This window comes from Paramacrobiotus metropolitanus, unplaced genomic scaffold (assembly GCF_019649055.1).
Source record: "Paramacrobiotus metropolitanus isolate TYO unplaced genomic scaffold, Prichtersi_v1.0 Parri_scaffold0000084, whole genome shotgun sequence".
NCBI lineage: Eukaryota > Metazoa > Tardigrada > Eutardigrada > Parachela > Macrobiotidae > Paramacrobiotus > Paramacrobiotus metropolitanus.
Genome location: NW_026570304.1, coordinates 426,782 through 446,910, shown reverse-complemented (window position 1 = coordinate 446,910; position 20,129 = coordinate 426,782). Strand labels below are relative to the sequence as shown.

Here is a 20,129-nt window from a genome sequence, read left to right as displayed (position 1 = left end):
ATTAATTTTTTTATGATAGCTGCTTTGAATGAAATGTTTGTGGCTAGTTGGCTAGGCTAACGATACACAAGAGGCACCGGCAGCGGTCAAAATACAAAACTTTTATCACTAAACAGTTCCCCTGGGCGCTCCCGGGCGGAGTGCCTGCAACAAGCATTACCATAAACAAAAAAATCTTTTTTCAAGAAAGTCAAATTCAGGAATAAAAAATCATAAATGTTATAAATTAAATTGAATATCCACTTCCGCGCGAAACTAGAGATTCGTTACTGCAAAACTTGCGGGAACTTTGATCCAAAATAGTAAATCATTACTAGTACGCTTGTGGAAAAATTATTCCAGCTAAAGAAATTTTAAGGAGCAACTACAATGCTGAAATCAACGTAGACTGAGAGATCAATCAAAGCAGTTTCGCGCGACAACGCCCGTTTTTCCTATAATATCCGCTAAAAATTCTTAAAAGAAATTATTAATAATTTTATTGTGTTTTTTTTAACAGACTCCCCTCTAATTTTTAAACGGTTTCAAGTTTTTCATCTGTATACTTGAACAACTAAAAGCACAGGCAAGGTCCACAATCAGAAGACTTTGCTTATAAAAATATAGTTGCTAATAAAGACTAACAGCATGCTTAACAAAATATTTTTCCGATACAAATGCTGTTTTTCCTAATGTGTCATTGAATGCCCGATAATAATGATGCAGATTAACCACAAATCAGGCGTGTCCATTCATTTTGGCCACCATTCATTTTGGCCACCATTCGTTTTGGCCACCATTCATTTCGGCCACCACTGATTTGGTTACCGCGTTCGATTTTCAGCTAATATTTACTTACTTTGTGATACTTTTCTTAGGTTATTCTTAGGTTATTCTTAGGTTTTCTTAGGTTTCTTAGGTTTTCTTAGGTTTTCTTAGGTTTCTTAGGTTTTCTTACCCTAGGTTTTCTGGTGTGTTTACTGTTCTAGGTTATTAGATTTACTTGTTTTTTCTTATGTTCTCTTACGTTTATTTTTAGTGTGTTTTACTAATTAAGAAACATTGCTGGATCACAGGCTCGCAAACTTGCATTAGCGTAGTGAATGCATGTACCCGGTATAAGCTGAAAATCGAACGCGGTAATTAAAATCAGTGGTGGCCAAAATGAATGGTGGCCGAAATGAATGGTGGCCAAAATGAATGGTGGCCAAAATGATAGGGCGCCAAATCAGGCAATACAGTACTTGACCGACAAATTATACATGCAGTTAGAAGTATTTTTCGGACTGGGATCAGTTCAACTATAAAGTCCCGAGCGTCCAAGCTTTAGTTTGCAGCTTCTTGAAACGTAATGGTCCTAATGCTAACGACAGCATAAGCTTCTTACGCTTTTAAGGTAACTTGAGGAGGTTGGTAACGCTGATCACTGCATTCGAATTCCCTCTGGATTTGTGAAGATGATCTGTGGAACGCAAACAGTTCCCATGTCTTAGCCAAACATTGTCCAGATTCTCTCGTCCCCATTATAGTATATTTAAAGTCCGCGGTAGCAATAGCCGTACGTGTTTGCCCGTTTTCTGCATTCTTATTTCGTCCAGAGTAACACATTAATTTTTGATTTCAGGTAACCGCAGTTTCTATGTGTATGCGGACAAAAGTCATTAAATTTTCAGTGGATAACGAATTAAGTTATTAATTTTGCTGCTGTGGGAGTAATTATGCGATGGCACCAGTTGGCTGGCTGTAGTCTACCCCAGGTGGTCAAAACAACCCGAGAAGACGTTATGTATTTGTATGCAAATTTTGATGATAATCAACTTACACCACATAACACACAACATGAACAGTTAAACTCACGAAAAAAAAACTCTAAAGAAACATGTGACGCAAATTTTCTTGAGGCAGGTGCAACACTGTCTCAATAAACTCCTGTACGGTCATTGCGTTTTGCACCAACGGAACTTCGGCCATAAATTCTTCGTAGATACCGTGCTCCACTGCGGAGGCAAGCATTGGGTCATTCGCCGGTAGCGATCCCGGCCGTGTTGGAGAGAATATGAGGCGGCAACGGCTGCTGACATGACACCTCACATCGGTTTTAGACTGTGGAGGCGACAGTGGAATGAGCGGGACAAGCTGCGGTTGGTTGGATGAAACGACAGACTGCGATGGACGAGCAGGTGGAACACGCCAAAGCCAAATCAGCTTGGAACTGCTGGCACAGGTTGGTAACCACTCTCCGATTGCGTGGGCATCGCTTCCTCCTTGACAATGTAAGCATAAATTCCTGCAGTAATTCCTGTGCTTTCCGTTTGGCTCTTTATCTTTAAGCTGTTTCCGAATCTTTCGGCGATAGAGATATTAAGGATGAAGTAGAGATCTCGAAGGATGAGGTATTTCTTCATCAGTTCCTCCATTGCTGCAATTGTTGCAACAAATCGACACTCAATTATTCTTACATAATCGGCACGGCACACATCTATTTCGGAGACGGACAAACGTACAGGCAGCCGTGCTTCAACAAGCTTTTTTCGCAATGTCGCCTAAGTCCAGGGTGCGCAGAGTCGGCAGGGACGATAACGCACAAAAATTGTCCAGGTCACAATTTCGCATGCTGAGAGTGTGCAAATTCGGAAACCATGATAGCGTCCCAAATTCCCGACGTCCGGTCACGACTTCCATACGGCGCTCGTCTAGGTTAATAGCTGTTTGGGTTAATGACAGCGTACAGATACATAAATGCTCACAAGCACGGTTAATCTTGGAGGAAAACGACATGGCGCTAACGTCTAGTAATATAAGAAACTTCTGCTAAATAAATATTGCGGGACTGCTAAAATGCGGGACTGCGGCGTTGTCTGACTGGCTGAATATGCCATACTTGTAGTACAGATTTTGATGGTCGAACACATCATAGCCATTGCATAGACCTGCGATTTACTGTTACTCATGGAATCAACTTTATGCACAGCACTTTACAATTCATTTAGGTAGGCGACATCAAAACAGCAGCGTTCTTAGTTCGGTATTCTTGAGCAAACCACTTAAGGGCATACGTGAACCTTGATGTAGCGATATCCGGTCAGTGATGCGATGCCGATTGCACCGCTTTGAAATGCATTTTTTCAGCAAGCTCTGCTGGTACTGGTTGGCACGGTTTGGATGTGGGATGACGTGGCCGATTGTCAAACATGCCGTCGTAAGCATGCACCGACAGAGCAGTAAAATCGATGAATTCTCCAGCTGACACGTGTCAGCTGGAGGAAGAACCGCAGTTGTAATAAACATAAAACTAGTAATAAATTATTTAAATGACGAACAAAAAAAACCCCATCATCTTCAAACCCATCTCCGGATGAAATGCGCTGTTCTCGCCAAACCAGTTGTCGGGTATCGATAACTTCACCAGATTAGGGAAACGTCTCACTAAACGATGCACACATCCACGCATCAGCAAATTGTTGTCGTTCAAAATCAACGTCTGCGGATTCGGCAGAAAGAAATCCGTGACACAACAAGCATTCAGTAATTATCTTGATGGCACAAAACAGCCACTAAACAAACATCTCGAGCAAGGCTTCTTCTTCAGACAACCTTTACAACTATTCATCAAACTCTTCACCACTCATCGTATAATCAGATTCCACCAACCGCCCATCAACCAGGTAGTCATCGAGGCCACCGTACTCCACAGCAGATCGCAAACTGTCAGCGGATACTGGAGACGATGATGGCAGTCCGTTCCACACCAGTAAAGCCGGATTGGCATCCTCGATGACATCTCACATCGGTTCTGCCCGGACAGATGGTATGCGGCGACGGGCACTTGCTGCGGCATGACAGGCAGAGCGAATTCTTTCTAGCCATCTTTCAGCGTTATTTGCCCGATTTCCGCGACGGCGTTTTCAGTACCAGGGTGGAGCTCGAAGTACGCCTCGACAGCGGAGCCGGCACGAGTCAGCAGAAGAAATATCCAGTATTTGTAGAAGTCAATATTTTTGTACTAATATTTTGCATAGAAGCTTATTTAAAAAAATTATTTTAAGATGTGGTGACTTGCGGCAGCGTTCAAGTCGAACAAACGCTACATGGTGAAATGACGCCTAGTTTTCGCGGATTATGCAGTCCAGCGTCCAGCAGTTCATCACCGTACAGATGCGCGCGCGGCGAACAGCATCCGGTCGTCAGCCAGCCAAAATCTCTGGACAGCACCAGGTCACCAGTACACAGCAAACGGAATCTTACTTAAGTATAATAAATACGACTAGTATTGAATATTTTTATATTGTTTTTATTTAATCGGTTCATTAATTTGTTATTGAGCATTGGGAAATGAACTCTATTAACGCGACATCAGCCTTGAGCCGCCCATGGTAGCGGCTGGCAGCGATATAAACCTCAACAGCGGCACGGCTTCTGATCATGGTGCGATCGCGCTCGTCTCGATGGCACGAGGGGTGTACTGGTGGTTTTGACTGAAATCGTATGGTGGGCCATGCAATCGGCTGTTGTTTTTTGCCGCCGGCAGTTTTCCAGGACACCGCGGCAACCCGCAAAACTAGGCATTTTGTTACCACTGTTTTCACTCCTCCATGATTTTGTTTTTGTTTTACTGAGACCGGTCCGATGCGGAAGGTGTGCGTGCTGAATATATCCTAGGGTACTCCAGTGTAAGTCGTCCGTCAGTATATTCTGCTGCGCATGGTTTTTCCGGTGCGGCTAGCGTTTAATTAGGTGCTTTAATTAATTTTAGCTTCCATGCTTTGCGTAAGTATTTGACACTTTTGATTGCCGTTTTCGCAGGCCTTACAAAAATATTCGGTTTACTCAGATTTCCGCTTTTTTGGAATTTCATAAATTGCGAATTGTCTTGTGTTTTTATCTGGCGGACCGTATTTTAGGAAAAGCAAACTCATGTTAGCAAAATATTCAGAAAATGTACTGGCTCTTTCATTACGCTAATTCGCGAATTTTGCTTCGGGTTTCCGTGTTCGGCAGCATTTCAGATATCGTAAAACCGATATCCGCTTGCTTGCCGAATGCGGAAATCTTAAGGGTTCTTCACCATTCCATGCGACAATTTACACTACAAAAGTCTGCTGAAAACGAACTGACAACGATTCTCAACAATTATTTTTTTATAACTGCATACCGTATCTGCGTACTACATTACTAAGTACTGTATTAGTCCTCCTTAAGTTAAGATCCTAAAATTTGATCTAGTTGCAATGATTAATTAAGTACGTATTCTGATTGTGGAACAGCTACGCACCACCTGGCACCTGGTACAGCATTACTTACAACTGTGAGAATGGGCTTAATTTCTTCACTTTTTGTTTCAAATTCAACGCACCATGCAAATTCAATACAAATTCTAAAGAAATGCAGTACATTTCCCATTAGAAATGCAATGATGGACAAAATGTATCTGTACACCCTTTATTTCGATGCAGTAAATGATGTATACATGTAGCAAAGGATTTTATTATTAATATTATTCCTCAATAAGCAGTAATTGTACTTCGAGTAGAAGTACCAGTATTTATGTCGTATGATACAGTGGCTCAGTAATACATATCACAATAGCTTCTATCATTCCATTTTCAAGACGTTATCAAAAGGATTATCAAAACTGTAATTGTAAATTCCTGCTTATGGGCTCCTTCAAAATGGTTAGTATCGCATTTAAGCGGGTAGCAATGCAGCCAGTGGAACTATCGAAACAGCGAAACCATCCCTAGAAATATGTAAGCTTACATCAAGCAGGTGCTACAGTGGCAATACGCGCATATTTATCTGCCTTAACCATCAATCTGCACAGATTGCTGATCATGCATGGTCCTGTTCAATCACACCGGTTACTGGAGTGAATTGTATTTTCATACAGGCGCAGTTCGATTTTGCCAAATACCGTGTACATACGGCGTGATACGCTGGTTCGTAAATGATGGGTGACTTCCGCTGCATAACGTTTCAGTTTGCGTACGCGCAGGCTGCATAACGTTTCAGTTTGCGTACGCGCAGAATATGCAGCACTTCAGTACTTGTGCTTCTACGCAGCTGCTGCCTTTGTTCACAACTCTAGGGCGCCTGAGATTTCAACGGCCGCGTGACCAGGAAGCAGGGAGCACCCGAGATCGGAAACGGAGTAAATCGAAGCCAGAAAGGCTGGAAGTGCTAATTCCTCCGACCGACGTATGCCGATACCGCCTCACGGGAAGACTAGCCTGCCGCCAGCATTGTCATCGAATTACTTTATGTCAGAATTAAATACAGTAGTAATTCACAATAATACTCGTAATTATTGCAAGTTATTATTAAAGTACTGGACACTGTCTAGCGCGTAGCTGTGTTGTGCGCACTCTGAATGTTTTTATACTCGTACTCATATTTACATATTTAGAACTTGTCATATTTACAACTTCCATGTTTTAACTTATGGTTAGTTATTACATACAGTCAATAATTATGCTAAAAATTAACAACACATTTATAACAGCGTTGTCCGACAAGCGCGCGACTAATTGTGTACGAGTAGAAAAATCCATAGTAATCTGGTAGTATCGAACGCTAAAGAATCTTGCAGTACTTTCAGTAATTTTGCAGAGCGGTTTACAGTAGATCTAAGCAAAACGTTTTTTTTTCTCGGTATTGTGCACAGTCGACATAGTGTACAATTATATTGTACAATATTAAATCTGAAGTCTTGTCAGTAATTTCCGTCATACGCAAGCAAAAAATACCCATTTAGGGCATCCAAATGCTGCGCAAAACGGAAACAAACTTTCGTACTGTAACATCGGATTTACGCCCGAACAATGTACAATGTACTAAACCCACAATTTAGATTTTTGATTTTCTTACCGTTTATTTTTTGTTTGGTATCCTCATTGTCAGGTGGTAAACCTAGCTTTAAAGATCGTCTAATTTGCAAAATGAACTCACGAAAAAAACGAAAGTGATTTGTTTATTCCTTCATTTTATTTCTCTCTTCTTATTATCTGCATTCCCAGGAAGGTAATGCACCAGTGACAAAACGATATTGGGCATACCAAAATTTATGTGAGCCTAGATTACGCATGTAAATACAATAATAATAGCTATATGAAGTACGCTACGTAATACCTACATAAGTAAAACATACACAGTGCACAGGTAACTACAGTACTTAATATTTTGTGGTGCCAAGTTGAAACCGCTCACTGTACGAAAAAGTGCGGTTTCGACTTGGCACCACAGTATATACAGTAAGCACTTATATAAAAATACATTAATAGAACCACTTGGCAACAACAGACGCACTAGGGTCAAGACGGGTACAAATAAAAATTTGTTCGTTTTGTAGTGGTTTTGAAACTTTTATTATTTTTTATTTGTACTCTTCCGGCTCGAAATGGCTGATGACCGTACTATCTTTACGACACATATGTCCGAGGACGACCTATGGGATGGCGGGCGGCACAACGCTGGCAACTACGGACCGGTCCACCAACACCTTTTTGCGTTTAACGCTGCTGGGCGCCGCAATATGGTATATTAAAACAAATTAATTTAAATAATAATTTATTAAATAAATAAATATAATAATTTACAAATAGTAATCAATAATATATATATATATTAATTTAAATAAAAATTTAAATTATATTACTAAATATTTATTTGCAGCGTCGTGTCTTCGTCCAGCGGACCCGTATTAGCGCCGCCGTCGAGGCGTACTTCGGAGTACGCCGCGGGTTGAAATCCGACATCGCCGAAATTGGGCATAATATCGCCCAGGAAGACCGCGCACGTGTCCGCTACTGTAGTTTCGCGGCGGAGGAGGCCGGTATATCGGCCGCGGAGGAACGACAGCCCTCCGATGCCCCGCAGTGGAATTGCCGGACGGCATTCCGTTGGTGCCTCGCCTACCTGGCCGGACAGCGCAGCTGCCCTTCAGCCAGCAATAACGGCCAAGTAATGCTCCAGCCGTATGCTGATCAGCAGGTGGTTTAGGCTCTCCGGGGCGAGAACTGGACCAGAGTCCTCGTCAGCGCCTACAAAACCGCCCGCAACACGATAGACGCCGCTGCGGGAGTCGGGCAGTATGAAGAGCCGCTTGAAATCCTCAGATAGCGCCTGCAGCTGCTGCGCGCTCTGGATAACGCCGCCGGAGCCATCGAACAAAATTCGTTGATCAAATTAGTATTCAGTGCCTGAGTTAGAAACCAGAATTCATATATGCAGCAGTGCGGCTATGGAGTTTATACTCCATAGAACTTTGTAGATAATTGGTTTTACTGAATGCAGATTAAATTAAAGGTAGCACTTTATTAAATTAAAGCAGTTATAACTTGCATCAGCAGTAACCTTCCTGGATAGTTGGTTGAAACTCGCTAATTGCGATCAAAAACAACATATAGATGATAAAACGTATACTGCCTAGAATGGATTTCTTTGCAAATAATAATGGCTTCCTTTCAATTTAACATTTTAACTGGCTGTGAAGGCAAAGTTCTCTTACTTGTCTACCCCGGCGTCGGTGTTCGGAATGAGATAGTGCGCTCCACACTGCCTTCGCAAGAAAGTGTCCATCGCGTTTTGGGAACACAATTCTGGAATATGGGCTAAAGAGTACTAAAATTTCGCTTAAATTTTGGAATGTACAGTACCATAAATAGTACGTGATACCGTACTTGTATATTTTCCAATAGAAATTAGAAAGAAATTAAATTGCGCCCAGATTAGAAAGCAAGTACTCGTAGAGCCGTAGATTCTTACGGTAGGTACTGCGAAAACTGTTGGCAGGGTGCAATGAGTGTTGCCATGGTACTTAAATTTTACATTCCTTTAAATTTATTTTGCAACTAGAGAAAATGCTAGATCCTGGTTCTGTGTGGTTATGTGCTCTTACTTGCAAAATTATACAAGACCGTTAACGCGCCTTTTTGGTACTGTACACGTATTTGCGCTTAAGCGTTTTGGAATAGTACTTTGCTCATAACTCCCCAACCGGATATTGCGCGAAGGAAGGGATGTCGCGTACGACGGTGCACATATCAAATAGAAAAGGCTACAAAACAATGCAAAAAATGGTTGGGAATGCGCGAAAGCGAAAATTTCCGTGTTGGTACTATAAATTTGGTACCATGTACTTGAACGCTTCCCTAAGTTCCCTTAATACGGCGAAATTAATTTGAGCAGGTGCTTTTCTCGCCATAAAAAAGTTAAAAATTACGGTAGTTATCGTAATTTTGCAATACTCACTGTTCTTTTGACGCGCCATTAAGATATGTTGGAAGTAATATTGTTGTTTTATTATTATCAACTATGTAGCAGTATATACTTGTTGTACATGGTGGCAACACATAAATTTGGTCTCTGGTGGGTCGGTCATTACGTCTTGGCGTCTTCGTAATTGCTTGCAGCACTGTTGCAGTATACGAAAATGACATGCGGTTGTTTGGTACTGAATTACTTACACAGTTGTTTGCCGTCGCATGGCACATACTCTGTACAGTGTTTTGGTACTTACTTGTACATAACAACAATTTAGGTACTTACTGTACTTAATAAAATTATCATCACGATCTGGTAAAGCGCTAAGTGTACATATTAGTGCAGATGATGTTACCGCTAATAACCTTTTCAGCAGCAGTTCACGATCTTCTTGTATGTACTTAGAGTACTTTTATTGCGGTTCACTTTCGGCACAAAAGTTTTCGTTTTAAGGTACTTATTTCTCTGCAGTGCGTGTAACGAACTTTGCGTTACATTTCGCACAAACGTGTGCGCTTGGTATGATACGTGCATGTGCTCAGCGCTAAGCGCCAAAGAACAGCGCATTGACAGTAAATGCAAACTGTTGTTATACAGGTCGAATCAAAATGCTCGTTCCTCAAAACTTAATGCGCGCAATTTAGATAGGCTACTATGATCACCTTTAGAATTTCCGCCGTGGGCAAGCAGAAAGATGCCAGTTTTCGGCATCCCAAATGCTGCTCAAAGCGGAAACCATAAACTTAATACCGACACAGTATCATCGAATCGTTAATGCACTGAAATTCTAGAATACTTGCATGTTGTAGCACTATATTCCATCGGAAGGTGTTGTAGGTTTTAAATTAACTGCAGAATAAATATATAAGATAGAGAATAATTATTTGCAGATTTTAAACGGTGTTGTTAGCCGTCGCTAATTGTATCTGCGCCGACTGCGCCAGTACTGGAGGTCAATAAAACGATGGCCAACACAGAACTGGAAGAGTGGGGCCTAACTGTGAAGGGACTTATTGAAGAAGTACTGATAATTGCTAGGGCTGTCTTTAACGCGATTGAAATGACATTGTTGCTGAGAACACGGAAAGTGTTGAATGACCTGAATGTTCACGCAGTCTGTTAGATTTCGTTATTCAAGAGAGCAGCTGTTTGGAACTGCTGGTTTGATGAAACAAACCAATTCAGTGCTAGCGGGTCGCTGGCCGCTCAAAAACCGCATTGCGGTGCAACACCATTATTGCCATCCTTAAAATTTTACAGACTAATTTCTGCCGATAAAGTGCAATTATTTTGCGAAGCTTGAAAGGGCAAGGAGTTAGAAAGAAATCAGTCAACTCTAGTTATATTATTTTTCAAAAAATTATGGAAATATAAAACTTAATTAACCAGTATTATCACCCGCTGTAGCCTCTAGTGTCCGCTTAGTGGCGCTGCCGCTGGAATAATATTTTGCTGTTGCAAGAAATAAGGAAAAAATTAAAAAAATCAAAATTTAATGTTTTTTACGGCTGTTCCGTTCAATCACGACACATAAATCTGGAGTATTAGATGCCAAAAAACTGTATCGTAGTGTATATGAAGGAGCAGGGCATGCAGCTTGTATCTTTTGCGCCACGTGTGTACTTATGTCACGCAGCCAAAGTTTCCGTGTTATGTACTGGATTGCAATTTGGGACCATGAACTCAACGACCATTTTCTACAAAAGTGACACGCACTTTTTCGAAAAGGTTTACGATTCACAATTCACATATGCCACCTTTGTGCTACGAGTAAGTGTAATTAGGTAATTGAGTCAACTGTGTGACTAATTCCTGGGGTGTTTTTTTTCAGGTAACGAGACAGTGTGCTATGACTTTAGCGTACTGTCGTTACCATCTTTGGACCAAGGGCAGGCTCCAGAAAATTGGGTGTCGGAAGCGGTCGCACTGTCACTGTTGCAACCGCCCTCACCTGTCTGGGTGCGCACCAATCAGAAAACTACCGCTCACATACTGATACATCCTGCGTTGATTCCGGCTGGTACTTAGCGGGAGCAGAAGCCACTAACTGCCTACATACGTTAAGTGTGAACTGCTGGTGAACTGTTTCAAACCCGTGACTCCTTAAGCTTATGCGGACCATATTAACGTCAGAGTAGCGTATTCAGAGGACCGGAGACCGGTGCTAGGATTGTGATCTTTTGCTTCCAGAGCGTTTTCGGTCTGAAGAGCTATCAAGATTGGGAGCACACGATGAACCGAAGTTAACTTACAGCAAAGCCTTCAAACGCATCGTTGGTGCGGATGTGTTTATCGTCCAGTTTTATACGAGACCGAAGATGCGAACAGTGCAAAGCACTACGCACTGGTTGTGGTGGTTGCTAATAGGAAGCTGCTACCAAAACCACTTATCAAGACCACTTCGATAGTCTTGGTAACAGTTTTGTTGCTCCTCGGAAGCAGTTTCTCAGGCAGTTCCCGCATTATCCGGACCATTCATCTTCGCAACGAAACCACTACAATGGATCTGACTTTTTGGGGCCATTTGGCTAAAAAATCCTCGTTAAAAAATTATGATTAAGAAAAAGATAATGTCATAGAAAAACAAATGCCGAAGCAATATGTTAGTACCCGAACCGTATACCGGTATGTGCCCCCCCCCCCCCCCCCGGGCGTGGTGGCAGGGACGGGGACGACAGAATGCCCGGATGGGGAGGAGGAATTACCAAGACCAGAAGCAAGCGCCTGTGTTTTCTGTGTCAGGACAGTGGGCACACAGTGCGCTTCTGTCCGAAGCTGGCCGAAGCGCAGCGCCAGTACTCGACCGGCCAGAAGGACGGCGAGGAGAACGGCGTCGTTCCATCAGCCAAGGAGGACCGGGACGTCTTGCAAATTTCAGCTTCCATGTCCAAAGTGAGGATCAGGGAAGCGGCGGCGGCGGCGACGGCTGCCAAAGAGAAGGAGAAGCAAGCGGGTGAGGCGGGCCAAGCGAGCCGAACCGAAACAAACCGCGAGCCCAAATACCGGTAAGTATGACTCATATTATGAGTCATATATTGACATAAATATTGCTTATAAATGAATGATATGATATAATTTTATAAATGCTTACTCTTATTTAAGCCCTATGGGTGATATCCTGATATCCGTTTGATACCCTTTTACTGAATATAATAAAAGTACAATTTATTGTTTTCTTAGTTTTCCGTACTGTACCTACAATAAAGTTCATCGTATGAAACAATGTCGAACGCTACACAGTACTTGCACCCAATAATGCGGCTTGCGATAGAAATCGCGCAGTAAATCTGGAGAAGACGAAAAGTTCCGTACGCCAGCACAACGAATATAGATATTCTGTACATTAATGAACAGCACTATTTCGGGCTCGCCATTGCTTAGGAACACCCAGCGCAATAGAAGTACGTACAATTTGTGGCGAGCAACAAAAAAACAACGTGCACACTCACAATATCACTACAAGCATAATAACATTATTAGTCTCACTCAATCTTCAACTCCCTGCACGGGCTGGCAACCCCGTGGACAGGGGGAGTGTTTAAAGCAGCGAATAAGAAAATGTCTCCCAGTTCAAGTTAAAAACAAAGATTGAGAGTGGTTTCCATAGCTTTGCGCGTCCGGAGTTGTTCTTTTACGGAATAAGATACGCAAAATTTTAAGCTGTTCTGAGAAATTTCATTTCATACATTTTAAAACTGTTTTCTTATGACAACGTACAAATATCTGCGATAGGATGAAAGAAACAAAAAATTTACTTTTGAAAAGTTTTACTTTTTTTGAATAGCTTTAATGAACTTCGTTTTATAGAAATGCACGAAATAAATTTTTGCCTGTCTATGGCATCAAAAGTTGAAAATTCAAGTTAGTTTGGTCGGGGTGCGTCCACGGTGAAGCTACACCAGCTATTTAGCTGGTCTACGCCGTAGACCGTAGTTGCAACTCTGACTACAGCGACCAATCAAGCCGCAAGGCGGGGCCAATTAGCTCCAAGGAGTTGCATCTCCCTGCGGGGAGTTGAAGATTGAGTGTAACTATTATTACTGTCGTTCGCGCACCCGGAAATTAATTTCGGTCTGAGGATGTCGTAGGATGTTACGTATTATGAGAATTCGCCTCTCCGGTATGCAGTTAGATTGTGTGCAAGCTGTTCATAATATTATCAACTGCGCTTGAGCAAGCAGCCAGTGTGGATTCGTTTTGTCTTCATAAAACAGAAGTAAACAAAATTCAGTTATTTTTTAATGCCCACCGGAAGAATGCTGAGCTAAACATGTTTTGATCATACCAGTAAAAACGACGTGCATTTGAGCGCTTTCTTTGTATAAAAATATGTGTATGTCTGATCTTTGAGTGGGTTAATTTTTAAAATTTTCATAATTCTTATTATTCTTAAAATCGAACGTTTAGCTCTTCCAACATTTCAATCGAAAGATTTTCAAAACAAATGTACATCGCGGAATTAAATGCGAATTAGATTTCCGTATAGTGGTACTATGCGTTCATGAGCTCTAAAAGCTGATATAAGTAAACCCGGTAATAATTGCCTGTATTGAAAAGTACTGACAGATACACACAGAAGTCCCTGGCACAATCCCGATCGGATATGTGTAGTGGCTGCTAGAAAAAGCTATAAAATTCCACGCAGGCCAGTTGACCGACATTTTGTTTCCTCGAGTACAGCAGCGAAAAATTGGATATGGCTGTGACGTTTTTGCCATTGCTTTTGCGATTGAAATCACTTACCAAAGACGACCGGTAGAAGCCAAATTCCTTCAGCAGTAAAAAGATGCGAGAACATTTGGCGATCTGCTGCAGAACGGAGAGGATGCGCCTAGGTAATTTTCCGGCCGGCGGTGGCCCTAAGCGAACAGAAAAAACGCCGCTAACTTTCACCTGCTGTGGAGGACCTGTTGGACTTTTCCGGTAAGCTGCGGCGAAGGGTTAACTGTGTGCTTCCAGCAGATGTTTGGGAGTAGAACTTGTTTTACACGTTCCTAAAACGACATGGCCAGCGATACGACTCGCCAGTATTCAGTGACGAAAGAGTTTACCACGTTAGAGAAAGCCCCCGAAAGGTGGCCATGACTCGTGAGCAGCAAGCATGGTCAGCCGGCTACGAAAGCGCTGCTAAATGTATATATGGCTGATACGAAGACATCATGTTGTACATAATAGTGGACGGTGCACAGATTTAATTAGGAGAGCGTGCATTTCATATTAAATTTGGAGCTTTTCAAATTTTGTGCTAAATTGCAGCTGACTGCATGAATGCAGCCTAATGCAAGTTCAACTCAAGCGCCACGTTAGTTAAATGTTTGCAATTCAAAAGTTGAACTGCCTGCCAAGTGCCAACTTATCTGTACTTATTCGGTGATCGAAAGATACAGTATACATCGATTTCGCCCGTAAATTGTTCAAGCTCGCTTTACGGGCCAGCAGCTTGCTCACCAGCAACAGCCGCTCTTCTGTTCTATGTCTCCGCTCACTCGATCAGGTGCGCATGGCTAAAGCCGCAAAACCGGTTTTGCGGCTTTAGCCATGCGCTGATGTCCATTTTACGTGAGTGAGCAACCAGCTGACCTGTACAGTGAGTTTAAGCAATTTACGGGCGAAATCGATGTACGCGTAACACGGCAATCAATAGACCAGATCCGCACAGGCGCTTCGGGGACTTACTTACAAGGAATCTCAGCGTGCACTTACATACAAAGTAGGCAAAACCGCGCCCTTTTGCACGGCTTGTGTGTAAGTCTATCTGTGTTAAGCCGGACTGCATGCGCAAACGGCTGCACATACTTACATGCAAGAGCACGTGTTCAACTCAAAGTGACAACGTAAATACTAAATAGTTCCCCGTGGTTCAGAATTTGAAACATTTCATCTCTGCTGTTTTGAATTGTCAGCTTATGACATTAGTCTAGCTCAGTGACTAATTTGTCGCCTGGAACTCAATAAAGATAAGTTGCCCTAACGTAAATATGGTTGAAAAACATAAACTGCTCCCTCGACCCTTAATGCTGAGCCGCGCTTCCAGCATGGCCGATCTGTCTCGCTCATCCAGCTTTAGCGTGTTAGCGCCAGAGGAGGGAGTTCAGCAAGAACTGCTGGAAGGACTGAAGAAAATCGAGACAGGTAAATACACCTTCTGTTGTTTTGGTATATTTATTCAGTACTTGTGTAAAGTGAAACAAATAAATTTGCAGCGCTTGGCCATGTTCTGGCTATCCAGAAGATCGCTGGGAATCCAGCTGAAACTGCCGTCAAATCAGTAAACGGTGAGTCTGCTACTAAGTACTGTACTGCAGCACTGGCTACAAATGAGAAAGTTTTTGTAGATGGGCTGCATATTTCCGCGAATATTTTTGCTGGCAACCCAGCTGGAAATGCTGGCTATCCAGCAGGCCGCAACGGCGGAGAAGAGCTGAACGGTGAGAGCACTTCTAACACAATGGCAAAATAGTTTTAGCGAATTGTGTACCTTCTAGAACCTGACGAAAGCGCCCACGCACCCGAAAGAGCTGGCAACCCAGCTGGTGCTGGCTACCCAGCAGGGAACGCTCAATTCGCTGAACAGAGTAAGAAAACAATTAACCACATATTAAAAATGATACTCATCGAATCTGCTTACTATTATTAGACAACAACATGCAGCGCGATGGGTTGCCAGCCGTAAACGATGAAAATACGCCGCGCTTCGGACGGTTGCGTCGGCGTCCTACTCGTCGGGATGGTGATCGCTCGCGCGGCTTCCAGGAGTTCCTTCACATGAAAAATGCCGAGCAGCGTCGTATCCGCGAAGCCCGCGCTGTCGAAGACGACGCTTGCCGTCGTGGTCGTGACGAAGAGCGCGCTGCTCGTGATCTCCGCCGCCGTCAGGAAGATATCAACTTGCAGCTGACTCGTGCTGCTGAAGACGCTGCCATGGATGCCCGCTGGCAACGCGAGGACAATCGGGTAGAAACGGAGCGTGCCCGCGAAGATCTGCGGAAAGCCGAAGAATGGGACGAAGCCGTGCGCACTATGCGTAACCAAAAGTAGCATCCGCAGGGTAGCCTGCGCCGTCGGGTAGCCGACTGTGGGTTTTTGATATTCTGAGGTTGTCATGATGTCGACAGAAACATCGGAATTTTCTGTTGTAACCAACATGTGTCTCATTCGTTTATCTCTTTTGTTTTTGATCTACTTGTCCGTCGCGTTTTTTTTTACAGAATTAAAGTAATAGCTTTTTAAAATTGTTTTGTTACAACAAGATAAATTCGTTTTGATAGCATTTACCAAATCACAAGAAACTATTTACGGCAGAACGAACGTAACTGCCACCCTACTTAATATCAAAAGAGCGCAAATTTATTCACGTCTATTGAAATTATCACATTTTTTCAGCAGAAACCGAACTAAAACAGAAGTTTTGTTGATTTTGTCTCGAACGGGTAGCCGTCAGGATGTTTCCCTGGGTAGCCAGGAGGCAGTTTCGTAGCAGCAAAGTTGTTATAAAAAAGCGGAAGAAATTTAAGAAGAGCGCGGTGCGTTCTATGGTTTATGCTTCCGCTCTTTATTTTGCGGATGAATTGGATCGGGAGCTTGAGAAATTTTATGTACGGCATGAACTAGACTTGAAAGCTATGCCGCGCGATCGTCTGCGCCACTTTTTCCGAATAAAATCCTACGAAGATTTTCAACGCCTGTCTCAGTGTCTTCAAATTCCGGACACAATAAGCTGTGATAACCGGTGCCAAGTATCTGGAGAATTTGCACTTGCTGTGGTTCTGCGTCGCCTTGCTTACCCAAATCGCTGGCGTGACTGCGCCGATTTACTTGGAAGAGAAGCAACTCAGTTATCGAGGATATTTAATGCAACCATAAATTTTCTTTATGATAAACACGGCCATTTGTTGCGATCTCTTGGACAACCTTGGCTGGGCGCTGATAACATCGCGGCATATGCAGCAGCTGTTCATCGGGCGTCGGGCGGAAGATACGGTAACCATTTTCTATAAATGGTAAGCAGGGATGCCTGCTCATCTGGCTAGCCAGATTTTGTGTTATTATTTAGATAACTGTTGGGCATTTGTGGACGGAACTGCACGTGCGATTTGTCGCCCAGGAAGACTGCAGAGAGAGTATTATTCTGGACATTACCGCGGACATGTTATCAAATTTCAGAGCTTAGTTGCTCCGGATGGCTTAATTGTAAATATGTATGGCCCTTGCGAAGGACGGCGGCACGATATGTACATGCTCGGTGCATCAAAATTACGACACCGATTACGTTTGCGGAATCTTATTTGGGGAAAAGATTACTGTATTTTTGGGGACAAAGGGTACAGTATAAGTGCTGAGGTCCAGAGCCCATACAAAGGCGGCAATATAAGCGAAGCGGAGATTGCCTTCAACCTCGTCATGTCAAAATGCCGATTGATCGTGGAATTAGGTTTTCAGCGTATATGCACGCAGTTTGCATTTGGAAATTACCGCGAAAATCAGAAACTGTTTTGGCAGCAATCTGCAAAAGCATATTTGGTCTCAGCAGTTCTAGCAAACTGCTTGACTTGCATGTACGGCTTTGAACTTGTTTTTCAAAAGTTTGGCCTTCAGCCGCCGTCTTTAGAAACATACTTGCGCTTTTAAATTTAATAAAAGGTGTAGGCTTCCCTACAGACAACTGGGTAGCCAGTATCAAATCGTAAATGCAGGTAAAAGCACTGCAAAAATAATTAATTTTTGCTGACAAACTTCTCCATCATATCTAACATTCTTTCCTGCTGTTTGTTGCGGCCCTCAATTTCAAGCTTCTGTAGTTGAAACTGTTGATCTCGACTTTCTTTGCGTTCGAGTCTGTCTTCTTCTTCTTTCTTGATGCGCTCCAGGCGGTCTTTTTCCTTGATTTCCGCCTCTTGTTGCGCCAACTTCCATTGAAGAGCGCGGTCTTCTTGTCGCGATTCCCGTTCGGCTTCCCTGTCCTTTGTACGCTCTACGCGCTCAAACCGGCGCTCTTCGGAGTCACCATGTTCCATCCGAGCCACAGTTTTATTCAAGCTTGTAAATGTCTGTACGATTTGTTGACGACTGGTTACTATTCGCTCTTGACGCAATTTTTCTGACAATTTCTTTTGATGAGTCTTTCTTGCTGCTGCAGCTTCGTCTGGCTTAGACAGTTTTTTCGCAACGAAGTTGCTGTTTGCGACTTTCTTAGTGACATCACTACCAGCAGCAGAGGGCTCGTCCTCACTTGCAGGGGATGCAGGTTCCGATACGCTTGACCGTTCTCCGGGTAGCCGTGCGTCGCGGGTTGCCGCTGTTTGCTTTTCGGGAAATTGTGCCTGTCCATCTACTGCAACAACTGTTTCTCCTCTGGTTCCGCTATGGGGTACCCCATTCTTGCGGCTAGCCGTAAAAACCGCAACCGTACCATCTTCGTTGAAATCTGCTAACTCGTCAACTGCAAAATATTTAGGTAATAAATTTTTTTTAAGATCTTTCAAACAAGAACCAATATGTCAGGAGATAATTAATTTACTTTCTGCGTACAAAATCCAAAAAACGAATTCACATTTCTTAGCGAGAGAAGATAAATTTGAACTTATTTTTACCGTCAAAGCGAAGATTCCCGGCCAAATCATCGGGATGATCCGTCAATCCCATATCAAACTCCAAATCTTCTCGAGCTTGGTCTTCGTCCGCAGCGTCCCAGGACTCTTTGGTTGTTCCACTTTTCATACCCAATTGAGTAGCGCGGATTCGCGCCTGTAGGCCGGCTTCCCTGGCTGCTTTCTCGGGATCCCGAGTAGACAATGGCACACATTCAGAATACTCTTTTATCTGCTCCATCAGTTTGTCCCATTCTTCCCATTCCTCCTCAGTGCCGGTGATTCGCACATGACGTTCGTTAAATTTTGTTGAATTCCGACGAACCAAAGCTTTCAGGCTCTGAATCTCTTTGAAAAGAACGGGACTTGCATCCACCACTAAGTCCCCCGCGTCGTTTCTTATCCGCTCGCGACTGAGCAGCACAACCTCGCACCAAGCGTCGTGGCTGTCCTTCACGCTATGGCTGTAGGGATTAACCTCCACAACGTTTCGCAGCTTCTTGAGCGTATCTTCGTTGGGTGGCTGTGGCCTGCGGGATGGCCTGTCTTTACTCTGGTCGTCATCAGCATTAGGCCGTTTCTTCCCTTTAGGCTTCCGATACGCATTGTTTACAGCGTACTGCTTAGCCACTGTGGAACGGATGGCCGCTTGTAAACTACTGGTAGTTTCGTTAGCTTCAGTATCAGCTGGCTTGCCAGCGGAAAGCAGGGAACCCTGCGCAGGTAAACCCGTTGGTGCTGATGGGATTAACACGGAAGGCACTAAGCTACTGCTCGTGCCTGCAGCTTCGATCTGAACCTGTCCGCTCATGGCCGGTTACCACCAGCAGTTATCCCGATAAGAAAGACAAATTCAGGAGATCCTAATTTAAAGCCGAAACTCAACTTTTAGGATAGACTAACAAAACTTTTATTCAAAAAACCGAAAACAGTGGTTCAATTAAAACTTGAAGTATTGAAGCAGTACCACGTGGTTTGGAATTTTGCTATTGGCGGTGGGCAGCCTCGATCTAACTCAGAATGTTGACCCACCAATAAAAATCGCGGAAACACGAAGTTTGTAAGTACCTGGGCGTCGCTTAGACCCGTTACAAGGTACGCCCATGTTCGTAACGGTTTTCGTCGACGCCCACCGACAGACATCGAGCAAAAAGTGACTTACATCGAAGCCCAGCCAATTGGGACTTGAAACGCCTATTTCTCGTTTCGATGTAAGTCGCAGATGCTCGATGTAAGTCCGCGTTTTGACTCTGCGCATCCTCTGGAATCACGGCTTCACGGTTAATACGTCACGTCTAAGACAGG

At 43.3% G+C, this 20,129-nt stretch overlaps 3 protein-coding genes across 3 annotated transcripts; 2 read left to right on the top strand and 1 right to left on the bottom strand.

Annotated features, from left to right (window-relative positions):
* Positions 1–14,984: 14,984 nt before the first annotated feature.
* On the top strand, positions 14,985–16,596 carry LOC129595928 (uncharacterized). Its single transcript, XM_055493061.1, has 5 exons — positions 14,985–15,369; positions 15,441–15,512; positions 15,573–15,665; positions 15,723–15,812; positions 15,875–16,596. Exons 1-5 carry the CDS (start codon positions 15,216–15,218, stop codon positions 16,273–16,275), a joined length of 810 nt encoding a protein of 269 aa, XP_055349036.1. The 5' UTR covers positions 14,985–15,215; the 3' UTR covers positions 16,276–16,596.
* Positions 16,597–16,769: 173 nt separating this feature from the next.
* On the top strand, positions 16,770–17,865 carry LOC129595944 (uncharacterized). The gene is made up of 2 exons (XM_055493079.1): positions 16,770–17,217; positions 17,291–17,865. The coding sequence occupies exons 1-2, from the start codon at positions 16,770–16,772 to the stop codon at positions 17,863–17,865; spliced, it is 1,023 nt and encodes a 340-aa protein (XP_055349054.1).
* A 47-nt stretch (positions 17,866–17,912) lies between these two features.
* Positions 17,913–19,757, bottom strand: LOC129595926 (uncharacterized). Its single transcript, XM_055493058.1, has 2 exons — positions 18,828–19,757; positions 17,913–18,676 (listed from the first exon to the last, which is right to left on the bottom strand). The coding sequence occupies exons 1-2, from the start codon at positions 19,633–19,635 to the stop codon at positions 17,952–17,954; spliced, it is 1,533 nt and encodes a 510-aa protein (XP_055349033.1). The 5' UTR covers positions 19,636–19,757; the 3' UTR covers positions 17,913–17,951.
* Positions 19,758–20,129: the final 372 nt, after the last annotated feature.